At 39.9% G+C, this 16,861-nt stretch overlaps 1 protein-coding gene across 4 annotated transcripts in view; it reads right to left on the bottom strand.

The window, feature by feature from the left end:
• camk2g2 (calcium/calmodulin-dependent protein kinase (CaM kinase) II gamma 2) overlaps positions 1-16,861 on the bottom strand; it is a 60,043-nt gene that overhangs the window by 18,993 nt on the left and 24,189 nt on the right. For all 4 annotated transcript variants that reach the window (XM_073481421.1, XM_073481422.1, XM_073481423.1 and 1 more), the window contains exons 3-12: positions 13,012-13,071; positions 10,934-10,988; positions 10,133-10,198; positions 7,790-7,862; positions 4,802-4,904; positions 3,639-3,722; positions 3,198-3,292; positions 1,965-2,087; positions 421-504; positions 277-319 (exon numbers count right to left, since the gene is read on the bottom strand). In XM_073481421.1, the coding sequence (XP_073337522.1) occupies positions 277-319; positions 421-504; positions 1,965-2,087; positions 3,198-3,292; positions 3,639-3,722; positions 4,802-4,904; positions 7,790-7,862; positions 10,133-10,198; positions 10,934-10,988; positions 13,012-13,071 (786 nt within the window). The remainder of the gene's footprint in view (positions 1-276; positions 320-420; positions 505-1,964; positions 2,088-3,197; positions 3,293-3,638; positions 3,723-4,801; positions 4,905-7,789; positions 7,863-10,132; positions 10,199-10,933; positions 10,989-13,011; positions 13,072-16,861) is intronic.

The following is a 16,861-nucleotide window of genomic DNA, read 5'->3' as shown; positions in this document are numbered from 1 at the left end:
ATGGCCAAAGAAAAGATCCCAGACAGGAAGTAAAGCAGCAGAGCAACAGCGATACCCATTACCTGGATTCTATAGGAAAGTGATCGCCTATAAAATGTATAAAACCTCAAATTAATTAAATAAAACACACATTGGCTGTTTTCTGTCACAAATTTGCTCAGGTTCTCTAAATCCAGGTTCTCCAAATATGTATTATCAACAGCACTGGCCCCATTTGAAGTCTATGGGCCAAATCAAATCTCTTGATGTGGGATTAGTATCGCTGCCAAAGCTCACCTGAAAAGTTCCTGGACACCAGCATCGTTGTGAGGATAGCTCCCTAGAGAGACACAAACAACAATCAACATCGTACAAATGTGTGTTTGTGTGTGTGTGTGTGTTTGTGTGTGTATGTGTTTGTGACTGTGACCACACACTCACTTTCAGTTTCCTCCTGGCGTTGAACTTGCGCAGACACTCCACAGTCTCTTGGCGGTGCATCATGGAGGCCACAGTGGAGCGTTGCTGTATGGTGAAAGAGGAGAAAACATTGTAGATAAATCTAAGTTCGATATAACATGAACAACAAAGAGTCCTGATAAATATTTTGCGTCCTGTTTCTTCAGCCTTTATTTTCTGTATTCGGATGCTCATGTAGAATATTATTGTGCCGCCTACTTTAGACGCACAGTAGGTAATTTCTGCTGCTACGAGCCTCTCAATCAAAACAAAACAAAAGATTTAAGTAGCCTGGGATCCCGGGCTTTTTGTTAACATTATTGTTAAAGGTGTAATTTGTAGAATATGGCCAGAACTCGAAGGTAGCTCCAAAAACATAGGGGGCCACATATCACCAGAGTAACTGACAACTGCTGCTCTTTACTAGCTATTCTTAGCCGTAGCTAGCTACTGTTAGCTAATCAGCCCATGGCTCACTAAGCGGTGGAGCCGGTGGCTCTATAGTGTGTCTGAACCGAGACCTTGGATCACAGGGCAACGGGGCCCAGCTCAACAGGATTTAACAGCCTAAAGTGAGTGAATACGGCTGGACACTGAACTACAACTAAACACAGTCACCAAGACCAAAGACGATCCCCTGGACCATATCTTACAAATTGCATCTTTAACCAACCACAGATTGAAAATCTATTTATGTGAGGCAGGAAGAAATGTTCAGGGACATTTAGTTTCATTCATGTTCCATTCGCAGACTTCCTCTCTCACTCTTTACCGTCTCCTACAATAGCAACAGGCGACCAAATGAAAAACACATCTACCGTGAATAAAATTATGGATTTCTCTGGGTTTGAACATTGGTGCAAACATTTGCAATAATGTGAGTACAAACTCAACAAAATATATAACCACGTTCTACTCGTTTTTAGAAATTTTTATGCAGAAATGTTACATATTATGTCTTTAAATCATCATCTATTCTTTTAAAAGTTTGTTCCTAATAACTTCTTTATACCAGTTGGAGGTTCACTGTTAGCATGTACCAACTAAGTTGTGTGACTCATAGTCGGAGCTCGTCTACAGCTCATAAAGGCGTCACTGCAAAGATTAATGGCTGCTTTAGTAAATATCTGGCTCTTTGATAAAGAAGTCGAAGGTACAAGCTTAGGTGATGCTACGGCTCCCAAGGTGCAGTTTGGTAAGGAACATCTAATCGCAATTTCGGATAAATTCGACATTTATGATGCCGTGTTTGGTTATGACTGCAACAACGAATTGTGTTGACTTTCCTGTGAGTGGTTTCTTCTCGATAGGCAACCGAGGCTCATGCACATTGCAGTATTTGTGGCCTTAATATAAAGTGTCATTACATTAGCCAGGAGATACCTGCTTTTCTGGAAAGAAGATGTTATCAGCCAATCACAGCCACACATTTCCATGGTCATGGCACTCTGCTGTACATTCAGTTTTGTCTAAAGCTCTAACATGTAGTCTTAAGTCTTTATTCTGTTGAAAGAAGTGTGACTTACGCAGACCCAGGGATGCTTCAGGGCCTGGTCGGCAGTGATCCTTTTGGCAGGGTTAATCGTTAACATCTGATTGATCAGATTCTTGGCCTCGGGGGTCACTGTGTCCCACTCTGGAGAAGGAAACTGAAAGAGGACATAAAGAGGAAGGATTGTCAAGAATGTATATCCCTGTTCAGGCAGGATTTTGTGCCTGTTTTTTTAGGCACAGATATGACGTTTTCAAACCGAAACACACTTTCATCTGTCTGAGTGTTTGCTAGGTACGTCTCTTTCCTCACTGTATTTGCATTTAAGTCAATAGCTTCTCTCACTCCATTAACACAACCATGCCACCAAAGCAGGTTGTCAAAAAATGTTTACCTCAAACATTAAAGTGTCGGTTGTCAATTACTGATCAAAAAGACAAGAAATGAGATTCAGGGTCTCTGCTTGACAGTGATGATAGTGCTGATTATTACAAGTGCTTGTCACAGTAGCTTCATATCAATGCTCATATTATGCACATTCATTAGATGTGGTTGCTTCCAATTATGGAAATTAATACGGGTAATAAATTCCTGTCTCCCACAGGACAAGACAAGATCTGATAAATAAGGCTATTGCTTTCCAATAGTGTATCACGTTTTTATAAACGAGAATCCTGCAATAACAAGTAGCAAGCAATTAAAAACTAAAATTAAATTTCTAGATAACTTGCATGACGGAATTGGTTATTTGTTATTTGACGAGATTTGAAGTGAAGGTGTCCTGTAGGGCTCATCTCGAGGCTCAGAGCTTGTTTTTTCTTTCACATAAATTATGATTAAGATGATGTATTAGAATTCAAGTTTCATCAACACAGATGGAGCTCTCTAACAGACTCAGTGGACCTTAACTCTCATCTTCATGGATCTATGCACTGACAAAATACATGCTCAGTATATGAGCTCAGTGAATATGAGCTCCACAGAAGAAGAGCATTTAATAAAGCTGATGGTATACATGCTCTGAAATTGTATGTCCTACTGAGTCTACCATGTGAGCTGCTCAAAGAGGTTACAAGTAATTCCACCTCCCTTAATGTTTAAAGTGGCAGGTGTTGCTCGTCGTGACAGACCTTCAGACAATTATCGCCTGACTCTGGAGTTTCCCTCATCTCTGCAGAGCTTTTACGGCCCAAAACAACACCCATGCAGCTCACACCTACAGACACACAGGAAGGTAACTACAAGAATATGAGAGAGAAGAACTCACGTCATATGCACCGGCCTTGATCTGTTGGTACAGTTTGTGTTGGTCCTCGTCCCAGAAGGGAGGGTAGCCCACCAACAAGATGTACAGGATCACACCTGAAACACATACAAAATCTATATGAACATACTGTAAATAAAACTACACAAAGTGCATGTAAATGTAGTTTCAGGAGTCATTTTTAAAGCTGCAACTGTTAGTTGTCGACTATCAAAATAACTGCCAGATAAGATAAGATATGATAAGATCAATCAAGTCGAAACTCTCCGATTCCAGCTTTTTAAACGTGGAAAGTTTCTGGTATCTTTACTCCTCTAACTGAAGATCTTTGAGTTGTGGTCAAAACAAGACATCTGAGCACAATTTTCTGACATTTTTTAGACCTAACAACTAATCGATTATGCAAGAAAAATAATATCAAGTTGCAAGTTCTGGTGAACTGACCACATGCCCATATGTCCACTGGCTTTCCATACGGGTCCTTTCTCAACACCTCTGGGGACAGATATCCTGGAGTTCCTGCAAAACCTGCAGAAACACAGACATTCAATGGTGATTTTTTAAATCAATGTCATCATGATATACAGTATTCTTTATTATAACATGATTTGAGCAAGACTGCAGGTTCATAAGCCTTCCTGATCTCTGAACCAAGAATTACAAAGGGCGTTTGTACGTGTCTTTGTCTTTACCCTCCTTATCTTCCCCTCATTCTGTTTCTTTTCTTAATTTTTTAACCAGATACATTTAATATTCTCTTTATTGCTGTTTGAATGTAAAACTAATATTCACAATAATACCCGAATACAACTAAACTATTTACACCACATGCTAACAGAAGAGTATGATATCACACTCAAGTTGACCTTTGACCTTTTGGATATAAAACACCATTACTTCATCTATTATCTAATTAGACATTTGTGTAAAACGTTGTCCTAATTATTATATGAATTGTTAAGTGATGGCCAAAAATGTGTTTTGTGAGGTCACAGTGACCTTTGACCACCAAATTCTAAGCAGTTCACCCTCGAATCAAAGTGGACATTTGTGCCAAATTTGAAGAAATTGTCTTAATTTGTTTTTTAGATATCGTGTTCACGAAAAAAGGATGATGACCTTTGACGACCAAAATCTCGTCCAGGTCTAAGTGTGCCATATTTGAAGAAATACCCTGAAGGCATTGCAGAGATATCACGTTCACAAGAATGAGACAGACGGAGGGACGGACAACTCAAAAACATAATGCCTCGGGCCACGGCTACCACCAGCATGGCAGCATAATAAAAATGTTTTAGACAGTTCCTTAAAAATGGGTCCTGTATTTATTTCCCTCAGGACAATTTTTTATTATTTATTAGTTTCTCTTGCATGATTGCTCTTAGTTATTTATTTATTTTTTTGTCAACACAGCCACAAAAACAGAGCAGATTATCACCATGATGAACTGAAACAACTCCACGTCAATACTAAATCAATACTTTATTTTCTCAAGCAGTGATGGTGGTTTTCTTGCTGAAGCAAATACTGCTGATAAAAGTAAACACTGTGGAATAAATACAAGGAATAAGGTTAAAAATCCAAGCTGTAAATATCTTATTTCTTACCAAACCATGCCTGTTGGTCCCCCTGCACCTCGATGGCTAAACCGAAGTCAGCGAGCTTCACCGCTGCCCCCTTCATCTTACTGGCCAGCAGCAGGTTCTCTGGCTGCAACACACAGAGGTAAATTGTTCTTTAGGATTTTATTTTAATATAATTTACTTTACTTATGCTGCGATTAATGACTGTTTTCAATATTCCTTTGTCCATTATTTTCTGTAAAATGTCAAACATGCAGACAAACGCCCATTGCAAGCTATTTCACATTTTGTCTGCCTAACACTCAACAAACTTTTCATCAAAATGTGCACACAATCTTCAAATTGTACATAAAAAGTAATTCAATTAAAACATGCCAGGAAATTTATCCTCAGATAAACTTGATGAAGTTTTGTGTGAGACAAAATAAACTGTAGCACAGTTATGAGCAACAAGAAGGAGAAAAAAAACATTTAATTAAGAGCAAGAAATAAGCATGTGTCCTCCTTCAAGGAATGTTCTATCTGTCTGCATGACTGGACGAGCTGCAGGAGCTCGATGACATCCACAGTAGTAATGAGGCATGATTTGGTCAAACAGGCTACAAAGGCTGCCCCTGAAGGAAAGACCTTTTCAGTCAGCTGTCACAGAATTTAACACAGCATTTTGGATGCAGCGACAAAATCTTCTTTTGTGTGTTTAAAAAAACGTTAAACAATAAATAAATAAACCGACCCTCCAGGTGTCCAGGTCTCCAGGTGAACATACCAGGTGTAAATGCAAAGGACAGTGATCGGATATCCTGATAACAGGATGTTAATGGAAAGTTTAAAGATAGCCAGTTTATTTTTTTGCAATATGGTGATGTGTGTGTGTGTGTGAGTGTGTCTCAAGGGCAAATGTCTCTGCAGTGGTTAGCCGTCCACACAGTGATGAACATCCCCCCATATGTAGACAGACAGACTGATGTCTGACAACAATCTTTGTGCTTTTGGTCTGTTTCTACACATCTGTCAGCCTCTCTCTCATCTCTCACCTACTTATCTATCCATCCATCCCTCCGTCCTCCGAGCATTTTTTCCCCCTCTCTACCGAGCAGAGACAAAACAACAGGATAGAGAGAGAAAAGGGGGAACCACACAGGGACAGAGAGCTGGAGTGAAAGCAACAGAGGAAAAGAGATGGAGACAGATAGAGACAGATAGATGGGAGGTGGCATAATGAGTCCCTACGCTGGCGCTGCAGCAGCCGGGTGACCTCACCCTACAGTTACCATGGCAACCCAGTCTGCCACCAGCCAACATCATTCAACTCTTTCTCTCTAATTCTTGTTTTCCCTTCAGCGAGTGGCTCTCCCAAGATGACAGGGAGGCAAAAATATGACGTGTGTGTGTGATGTCACAACTCTCCACGGCACACGTTGACGGCATTGTTGGTTATTTTTATGGCTCTAATACAGATGCCACTTTTGGCAGCTTTATCCCCAGGAAGTTCTTCAAGTCCCAAAGTTATTTTTTGCTGCGACTGAAGGGTTTGTTCTACAAAGAAACAAATGTCTTAAAGGAGTATCAACACATCTTCTTTTGGCCACTTGGTGGCAGCAGAACAGGCAGTGCAGAGTTGGTAGAGACCAAAAACGAGCTGAAAGAAAGTGGAAACTGGACTCAAGCTGATGTAAATAGGCAAATGTTTGCTAACAAGTTCACCACATCCACTTGAAAGTGGCCAAAAACATATCTGTTATTGCAGCTTTTAGATTGGAAACAAAATCATCTCGTTCAGCTCCGACAGTTTCCATAGACATTCTGTATCTGCTCTTAATTAAAGATATTATGGGATAAGGCACTTTCTGTAAGTCACCTTGGGCAAAAGCATCTGCCAAATTAATACAATGTAATGTATAGTATTATAATATTTGAACTGAGTGAAATATTCAAATACAACATTTCATGTTTTCAAGCTGCTTCGTTCCATCAAATGGAGATATTAAAGACGACTTTTGCCTCATTTCAGACACATTTTTCCAAATTCAGCTAGACATGGTTTTTGGGAAACTTTGATGCCTCTACTAGAATTTATAATACATTTTGGTGGGTTCAAATGACGTTTGGCAACACAGAATGAGTTTGGAGTAATAATACAGCATGGATGCAGTCTGAATACATGAAAAGAGAGTTGTACATTAACTAATGTAATTCATTTCTGTCCTCTGCCCTCATCAGTCATCATTATTGTCTCTTCCCCCTCTAAGTTTATTTGATACCGAGATCCATATACAAGCTAAAAATCAATGAAAAGCACCACAAGTCCATTTACACCACTTTAACACAGAAACAGATTGTTTATTTTCCAATTATGCTTGTCTTCTTACCCGGGAGTAATGGTTTAATCTTGCTCTGGCACATAAAAGTAAAGGACCAGATTGCTAAGTAAACTATTCAAGTTTCGCAGTCTGAAGTCAGTGTTGGCAATAAAAAAGATATGGTGCAGCTATCCAGGTGTTTAAATCTCAGCACACTTTGCCATCTGCATTCACTAAATTATCAAAATTAAATAACACAGCTGAGGAGGTCAGAGTGCTGTCGGTTTCTGGTCGGGGTGAACAAGCTCGCTGCGGGTGAAATCGTCACTGGCCGTCGTCTCACCCACCGACCCGCTATTAATAGCAGCTGGTCTGCTTTCGTCACTCCACAGCAGTGCAGGAGGGAGGAGGAAGGGGGGATAGAGAGAGTAGAAGAAAGGAGAGGAAAGAGGGGGACATAGGGAAAATAGGAGGGGAGTAGGTGTAGAGGAAGATGGCAATCGAGAGGTAAGGAGGAGATAAAAAAAGCAGGTAAAGCGAGAACTGGATGACGCTCCTAACGTCACACGAGCATGACGTCTGCATGAGTGTGTTTAGACCTGCTGTGAATCTCCACAAATGTCTTTCATCCTCATTCACAACACAGTGCTATAAATAACCGATTTTTGTACATTAACTACTGAGTAGAGAAGGTCCTCCCACAGTAACTCACCTTGAGGTCCCTGTGCACAATGTCATGCTGGTGGATGTGACTGACGCTCTCCAGGATCTGATTGATACAGTGGCTGAAAAGACAGAAGAATGAGAAACAGAGGAGAGACACATCTGTCAACCCAGTGCAGATGATAAAGAGTTCAGACTGAAATACAGGAAGAAAAAAATGTAAATGAAACTCAATACCGTCTGATCAGTATCAGTCCTTAAAGTGCATTTTGAAATTGCAGTGTGGCCACACCCAAAAGGCAGGTAAAACTTTTATTGGTTGCACCGGCGCGCCTGAAAGTTTATCTTTTTAACAACTGAAGTTTTTTGTTGCACGTGCTGTGATTTTAATGAAGAAAAACATGTATTTACACCTTTACTAGTGTTATATTATTTACATTATGTGCTAAGGAATTAAATCATCATGTATTAATTGGTGCACCTACATTATGTTCTGCAATCATGATATCACAAGGGACCACACTATGACTATTTTTGCATTTAATTCTGCACTAAATGAAAGGTAAAATAGAAAAGACTATGAGACTATGAAATCCAACAATATAACTTTGCAACCGAATGCCCAGCATTCAAAAACAAAGGAAATACGAACTGGGAAGAGAGATACATGCTGAGACAGGGCAAAGAAAAAAGATGGCAAAACAACAGTTGATTGAGTCATAGAGAGGAGCAAGTGAAATATCAGTCAAGGTTCCCGCTGTGCACACTCCACACTGTATCTTGTCACTATAGCAAGTCAATAGCAGCCAGCTCTACCAAAGGTCACACTATGTTGAACATTTTTAAGCTTAGCTGCTACGCTATCGCTCAAAGTATACAGACAACCAAAGCCTTGACCTGAACTTTAATGAACACCTTTGGGATGAACTAGAATGCCAGCCAGGCGTTCCCAACAGTGCCCTGACTAACTAAAGGTTTATCACAGCTGCTTGTACCGCACACACCTTTCCAATGTGGGAGGTGTGCAAGGTCTGAACTTCTCTTTCTCGCTCTCTTTTTAATAATTTACACAACTATTTATATCTCTTTTCATCTGAACGAACAACCGAGTACAACACTATGAACTCCTTCCAGGAGAGGCTGAAAACGTTCGCCATATTTAAAACCCATCCTTCCCTCGTCAATAACGGCCAGCCTTTCACTTCGCCTTCCAGAGTAGCTGAACTCTGAACAGCTATAAACACTTTTGATTTCCGATGTGGTCGGAAAACTCTTCACATGAACTAGTTCAAGCTCTTGAAGGCTGAACGGGAGCAAAACCCAGCAACCAGCAGCATCAACAAATGTCTGACATGCTAGCTGCGATTTGAAACGGGAGATAATTTCCTCTCATTCATTTTGACACTTTCAACCAATCAAAACATCCGGTATACTTATGACACGCGTTACAGTCAACAGTTGCGGTCTGCATGTGGCTGAACTGAGTGTATGTGGGTGGAAAGTTGGATGCATTTTTATGTGAATGAATGTGTGGAAGTGGGATGTGGAGCGAGCAGGGTGTGTGCGGTGGGGGGATATCTTATGTAAGCTTGTCCCAAGCCCACATATCACCAATTTTGCTGGTCTAGTGCGCAGTTAAAATTAATACCATTTCTTTTAGATTAAATTGAGCTTGACATGAGTAAAGGTGAAGTTAGGGTCAGCAGTAGGAGGCTGGACAGAGACAGATTTTGGGGGAGCAGTGTCCGCTCTCTGTATGACTGAAGCAAAAGAAGAGCTCCTGGCGTTATGTCCAAATTAGGCTAAATCTGGACTCCACATTTTATTCTCCTTCCTATTTTTGAAGTTAATATGGTGCCCAGCAGACTGCCCTCACTCACTTTAGGATCGTAAATTCCCTTTCATTTCCTCTCTTCACCTCATCTCTCCCGCCTTTCCTTTGTTTTGTTCTGGCTCAAAAGAAATCTTTGGTGCAGGATCATCTGTACAGATCATCAGAAGACAACTATAATCCCAACGGTATGTGTCCATCCACGAGATGACCAAAAGTTAGAGCCTGGTAGCCCTGACTAGTTTGGTTATAATCTTTTGTGTGCTGCAGTGCAAAAACAACTGCAGGCTCTGACAACAGGCGAAAAATAAGGTTTTAAACTTAAGACAGCTTTGTCATTATTTATTAACAGAATTAAATTTAAAAGCCCCGAGTTACATGGTCAAAAATAAAGTGCTTACAGTGAACTGAAAACAACCTCAAGCACCGTTTCTGCCACTAAAGCACAAACTACATCAACAAAAATGTTGTGCTTTCATAACTTTACAGCTTCCAGCAGCCAGAAGTTTTACTGTGGAGGGAAATTGACTAGTAACACATAACAATGTTGAAATACTGTACCTGGCATCTGCCTCGCTGTAATACTCTCTAGCAACAATGTCCTCAAACAGCTCTCCTCCAGTGACACTGTCGACAGACACAGAGAGAATAAAGACTTGGTTAGTTCTCTTTTCTGCTAAAGAGACAAATGAAAGTCCCTCTCACAAATGGAATAAATAGACACCACAGAAAATATCATGACAACACCTTTAAATTACTTTTCTAAATGTCAAATTCGGCTCTTTTAATCAGTTGTTTCGTTTTAAATAAGGTTTTAGAGGAAGGATATTGATTTATGTTGATGTCAGTGAGGACAGATAGATCCAATATGTTTGTGTAATATGTGCTCTAACTTCTGGTGACTACTGATAATACAAGCCTCAACAAGACTGAGTTGCAAGTCTGGTTTATTTGCACCTCAGATACTAATCTGATGGCAGTTAACTACAGCTTGACCTGAAACTTTCAGCAATACCTATTTCTCTCTGTGTCTTTAACCTGAATAAATATGTGCTCAATTCCACCAAACACAATCCAATCCTGTTAGATGTAAAAACTGGGAACAAAATTACTGTTGTGAGGTTCTAGTCACAGACACCTTTGTTCAATTACTTATTAAATACAGCTTTATTGAAGAGTAACCTGACCCTTTCCATCGTGGCAGCTCAGTGGAAAATCTGATGTACTGTAACGTGTGAATGGTGACAGTCATTATGTCTTGAATTACTTGTTGCTCAGGTGAAGCAATTGCTGAAGCAATACTGCAGCCTGAATCTGTGACCTGTGTGTGCTTGCATGTGTGTGTTCATGTGTTTTACTTACAGGTCAAAGACGAGGTAATGGAAACCTTCCTCTGAGATGCTGTCATGGAGTCGTACTGATGGAAGAATCAGAGTAAGAAACTTCAATTAGAAATAGATTAAAAGATATGCTCATACTCTTAAATCAAACCCAGTAAGACATTAAAGGCTGCACATTTTGTTTATGTACTTGCCTGATCCATGATAAAACAATTGCTTCGATTTAAAAGGTCTTCATGTCCAGCCTAATCTAATTTATGCAAGTCAAAAAAGTCTTGTCATATATATTATGGTACCACACAAGGTCAAGTGATACACAGTGAGGATTCGAGGTTTCCAGCAGGCCAGTTTTTCCTGCCGCTCTGCAATGATCCACTCCGCTGTGTTGCAGTAGGTTGGTAAAGCCTGAGAGCCACCTGGCTTGTTGGCAACCAGGACTCAGCTCTTGGATGACATTGTTGACAGAATGGTTGCCATATTTTAATCATTCATAATTAATGTGATACTGTTAATTTCCTTTTAGGTTTCTCTCTGTTAAAGAAGCACAGACACAGGCAGGAGACATCACTGTGCACAGAGGGGGTGATATGTTCGTTTTTGAACTTGGAACTATCAGCTTTCTGTGCTGAAATCAGGCCTGAAAATGTTGTATGTTATTCTGCTCTTGTTTCAGAGGAGTTCCAGTTTGAGAAAAGACAACTTGACAAGCTCTCCTCTTGAGAGTGGGAGAAGAAAAGAGCAGCTGAGGGAGGAAAAGAAAGGAAGAAAAGGACGAGGAGTAAGAGGGAATCATGTGGGAGGAAGAAGAAAGAAAGACCACTGAAACCATACCTATTATGCTGTTATCATACTATGTGTGTGTGTGTGTCACTTGGCAGTTCTGCCACAAAAACACTTTGCCATTTCCTCCCTTTCTCGAGGGGCCACTTCCTGTCTGGGTTTTACACACGCACATACACAACTTTGCACAGCTATCCTTGTAAGGACATTACACTGACTTCCATTCATTGTGGACAGCCTGACCTTAACCTTAACCAGGACCTCAGGAATGACATGTTGCCTCATTAGGACTAGTCTCTGGTCCCCATGAGGACTATCGGTCCTGACAAGGTCAGAGTTTATACCAGCAACAGTCCCTGAGGTAACACAAACACATGCAAGCACACACATAGACGCAAGCATGCATACACAGACATTTCAGAGGCGAAAGATGTCATGAAACTAAACCGCTGGATGCATTTAGCGATTTGAATTATGATGTATGAGATTCATTGTTGTAAAAAGTACCCAGAAGTCATACTTGAGTAAAGATATCTTGTTAAAATATTACTTTGGTAAAAGTGAAAGTCACTCATATGAATTAAAGGTCTTAAAAGTATCTCATATTAAATGTAGTTAAGTATCAAAAGTACAAATAATAGCAAATTGTACATATATTTACATATATGTACTGTATACTCTGGGTCGACTGATTATCGAATCTGATATTCAGCATTTCTCTAATTATCAAAATCTGCTTGTATTTTTTGTCTGATTGCATAATAGAGATATTGAACTAAAAAGTTGACGGACTCATGATGGACAGTTGTTTTTTTAAAGATCAAGATCGATACTGCAGAACAAGAAACATTGTTTTTTGAAACACTGCAGCACCCTGACTTCAGGTGTCACCTGTCAATGTCAACCAATGACATTTTTCAGGTGACCATTTGGGATCCCAGAGATCACAGCTGTAAAAAACGCTAAAATACAACAAATCTTCCTGTGTCAATTATGTAATCTGTGAATTTTTATTCTTTATTTTTATGCAGCATTAAACCTCCCTGATATTTAAGTTTTAAAACGGTCTGTTTTTAAGAGAAATGTAGACTTATTAGTGTTTATTAGGGTCAAAATGAAAAGAAAGAAGTGTTTAAAGGAAAAAAATGTTGTCATTATGTTGTTAGTATCTCGATTCTGACTTCTGAGTCTCCTGTCTGACCGAAAGTTGTTGCAGTGACCAAACACTTTTACTTCTTAACATCTTTTCCTGATGTTATGCTGAATTAACAAAGCTGTTCCACTAATCCTTTAGTCTGCTGGCTCTCAAAAATGACTCACCTATGTTTGGATGTTTCAGCAGACGACAGATTCTCGCCTCCCGCTCCAGTTTCTGGTGATCTGAGGAGAGAAAAAAGCAGAGAGGAAACCATAAGGACACAATGTCAGTACCAGGAAAAGGATATTACAGTGACATAAACACCAGGAGAAAGACACGTTTGTACACCCACTGAGTTCAAGTGTAGAACAGCATGGGCTGCATAAGATTCACTAAATCTGATTACAGTTCATGTTTTTCAAAAGCATTTTGGAAACGGCTTCCTCTACATAACTTTTCAACAGATGTAGTGCTAATAAATAATTAATAATTTGTTTAGTTTTTCTAAAGCAAAGATTTTTGCAGCCATTAAATCTTGATATCTTGTTTGGAAGGATTTCAGAAACGCCTGCACCAGCGACGATGTGAGCTGATTAAACATTTTCTTTTAACTGTGCAGCTGTAACTAAAGCATAAACACACAAACACGCTTCATCGCCCATTTCTTCTGCTCCTCCCACTCCACTCACAACAATAGTTTGCTATTTTTTTTGTGTAAACCGAACAGTTTTGTGACCAACATCAAACCGACTTGAACTGGAGGGGACAGCGGAATAGTTTCAGCGGAGACAGGATGTCAAAAAGGTAAAACACACAGCGATCCAGACAAGCTAAGAGGCCAAAACTGTCAACTAATATGAGCATGTACAAGTGGACAGCCAGACAGCTATATACTACACACACATAAACACACACACACCCTCTAGCACAAGCTTTTTGCACTTAGTGAAATTAGTCTTGCGGGTCCGGCCTTAATATAATCAGTGTCCAGTTAATGATTCTAATGGCGAAGAGAGGATGTCTGTATGTGTGTGTGTGTGTGTGTGTGTGTGTGTGTGTGTGTGTGTGTGTGTGTGTGTGTGTGTGTGTGTGTGTGTGTGTGTGTGTGTGTGTCTGTATGTGCGTGCATGTTTAGGACAGGCAGACTGGCTGTAGGACAGATACAGTAGATAGATACAGTGGGTGCTGCTGGGTGTCAGAGGTCAAGATCATACTGGACATGGTGCTACCCACCAGCTGCTGGTCTCAGGGGACAGATGGGATGCTTATGTGAATGACTTATGCATGCTGCGTGTGTGTTTGTTTTTCGGCGTGTGTGCGTGACAAAGAGAGAAAAACGCTGGACATCCCTAATCCCCTTTCCCATCCAAGGGGTTTGGGCAGTATCATAGTGTCGAGATAATCATTAGTGCTGTCGAGATGCCCCTTTAATATGCACACCATATAACTGGAAAACAAAGTGTTCCTGCTTCGATTCTGGCTGGTGCCTGTCTGTATATCTACAATCACTATCAAAGAATAGCAAAATGGCAACAAAACAATCTCTAAATGACTTAAGTTATCAATCAATTATGAAAATTGTTGGCATTTTTTTATGGCACTTGGAAAAGCCAAAAAGTGGTGGGGACTTGTACGTCCACCTCTGCCGAGCCTAAAGTCAAACAGTATGGCTCATCAACATTGCCAGGAAAGGACTCAGAAAAATATGAAATATCATAAAAAAATATAAATACACTGGAGGGGGATTTTAAGGCTTTTAGTTGTACTTTGTGCAAGTGTGCAAAAAAACCAGGAAGATTGAAAAGTGCCAGTGTTGACATACCATAGAGCTTGTAGCTACTGCTTTAGGCTGTTTGTGCTCTTGTGATCATTGCACATGTGTTTACACTGTAAATACTGTATGTGCAATGACAAGAGGAAAACGGCAGAGTAAAATTAGGAAGTACTTTAGCACTGCAGCACTGTAAAGTGAGTCACTATCCTATTGCTGTCATATAGCACAAATGCCATCTGAGGATGGAAAGCAGCAATGAAATGCCAAGATGTGTCAGAGTTCCTAGAGCTTGATAATTATCTAATCTTATCATGCCCTTAAATATATTCTCAAAACAGTAGCTGATGGAAACAAGCACTGATTTGCATTTTATTTCAGTGACTATTTGGAATAAGAGCTGTAGCTAAAATAAGAGAAGGAAACAGAAGAGTCTTACATCTTAAATATGTATCGTGACCAAGTTCAACCCTGATGAGTCATCAGACTAAAGTGAAAAGTAAAAATAGAGTCCGCTCACTAGATAATGCTCCCATGAACATTTGTTACCTCCATGTGTGACGTTTCAAGCGTAAGCACTTCTTCAGACATGACTAAACAGATCAAAGTAACTGTTGTTGAAGTCTGAATAAGACTTTAAGGCTTATTTCGTCTCCTGCATGTCTTATTTATTGAATGTACTGTTTGTGTATCCCTTTTTTGTGTTAAAAACTAAACTTTGCAAACGGGAGTCAACACATTGCATCCTAATCATGAGCAGTTCTGGTGGCAGTGCCATTAATCACTTGGAGCAAGTTAAGAATCATAGACGCCAGCTAACAGGGTGGAGGTAACCCAGAGGCTAGAGAAGGTGTCGGTTTCTTCGATTCCCCTGCCTGGCTGGAAAAACACTGTCAGGAAAAGAGAATAGGAAACACTTCCTTCCTTCACAGCAAACACTGAGGGTCCTTTAGAGGCAGTGGAAATTCTACAGCACTAGCTTGATGAGCAGGAGCATGCGGCAGTTTACTGAAAAAAAGGATTTTATTTACCACTTACTTTTCAATTTCATATGTGAAGGCTAACATTTGTTTTGGGCGGGGTTCTATTCATTCAGCATATCTTATTTTATTTTATATTTTTTATGGCACCAACTTGATGGGCAGGAACAGTTAATGTAGCAGGTCACTTTAAAAAGTATTTTATTTAGCACTTTTATCAAGTATAGTAATGATGCTGCTGAAATAAGACTCAGACTGACTGATACGTGATGTGCATTGTTTTTGGGTGATTTACCTTTTTCTTATGATCTATGTTAAAAAAGCAAACAAAAATTGTAATAAAGCATAATATTGAATCGCAATATATATTGAATCAGCACCCAGGTATCGCGAGTATCAAATTGAGACATAGGCACGTCATACCTGCCCTATTATTGATTACGAAAGTAGGTGCTGATTCATTTTATTGTGGTAGACCAATGAATTAATCAACTTATCATTTCAGCTCTAGAACTGACTATAAAAATACTTTTAGCTGAAGCTCAAATGTAAAATGTGACTTGAAAGTGGTCCCAAAAGTCGAGGTTACACTACTAGAAAAATACTGTACGTGCATCACAGTCACATCTGATTGGCTAAGAGGATGTAAAGTCCCTACTCAAGGAATGGCGCAGAGATTTTGGGCAGTGATGTACTATCAAATCCATTGTCTTTACCACCAACAAGATCCTGCAGGAAACAAAACACAGTGAGGGATTAAAATACTACCCCAAGTCTGAACCCAAACCTCTGAACCAAAGGGTTAAACCAATCAGCTGCAGCTTTGAGCCTGCGTGTCTCTGTATACGGACATGAGTACATGTATCCATCCTGTTCAATATCCCTGCTTTGATTTAGACCTCACACACACACACATTCACACACTCACACAAACACAAGCCTTAATCTGACCAGTGTGTATAGAGGATGAGAAATCAAAGCATTCTGCAGACATTCCACAACCTTCTTCTCACAGCCATAATGGGCTATTTTGGCTGCTTGTATTCTTAGAAGTTGGATCAGCCTGCAAAAATAGGACTATTTTTCAATGCTGGCCTGAGATGACGGCTTTATAATGCTTGTGATGGCAGACAGTCTTGGCAGCTGGCTGCTTAGAAACACTAGAAACTGACTGAGGAGTTTCAATAGAAAGATGAGAGAATAAGAACAGGCTTCAAAAGAGCAAATTGTATAGAAAAGAAGAGAAACAAGAGAGATTGACTGCAGCTTAATAGAAGCTGA

This window comes from Pagrus major, chromosome 15, assembly GCF_040436345.1.
Source record: "Pagrus major chromosome 15, Pma_NU_1.0".
In the NCBI taxonomy this organism is placed as follows: domain Eukaryota; kingdom Metazoa; phylum Chordata; class Actinopteri; order Spariformes; family Sparidae; genus Pagrus; species Pagrus major.
This window is presented reverse-complemented; position numbering and strand designations above follow the sequence as displayed.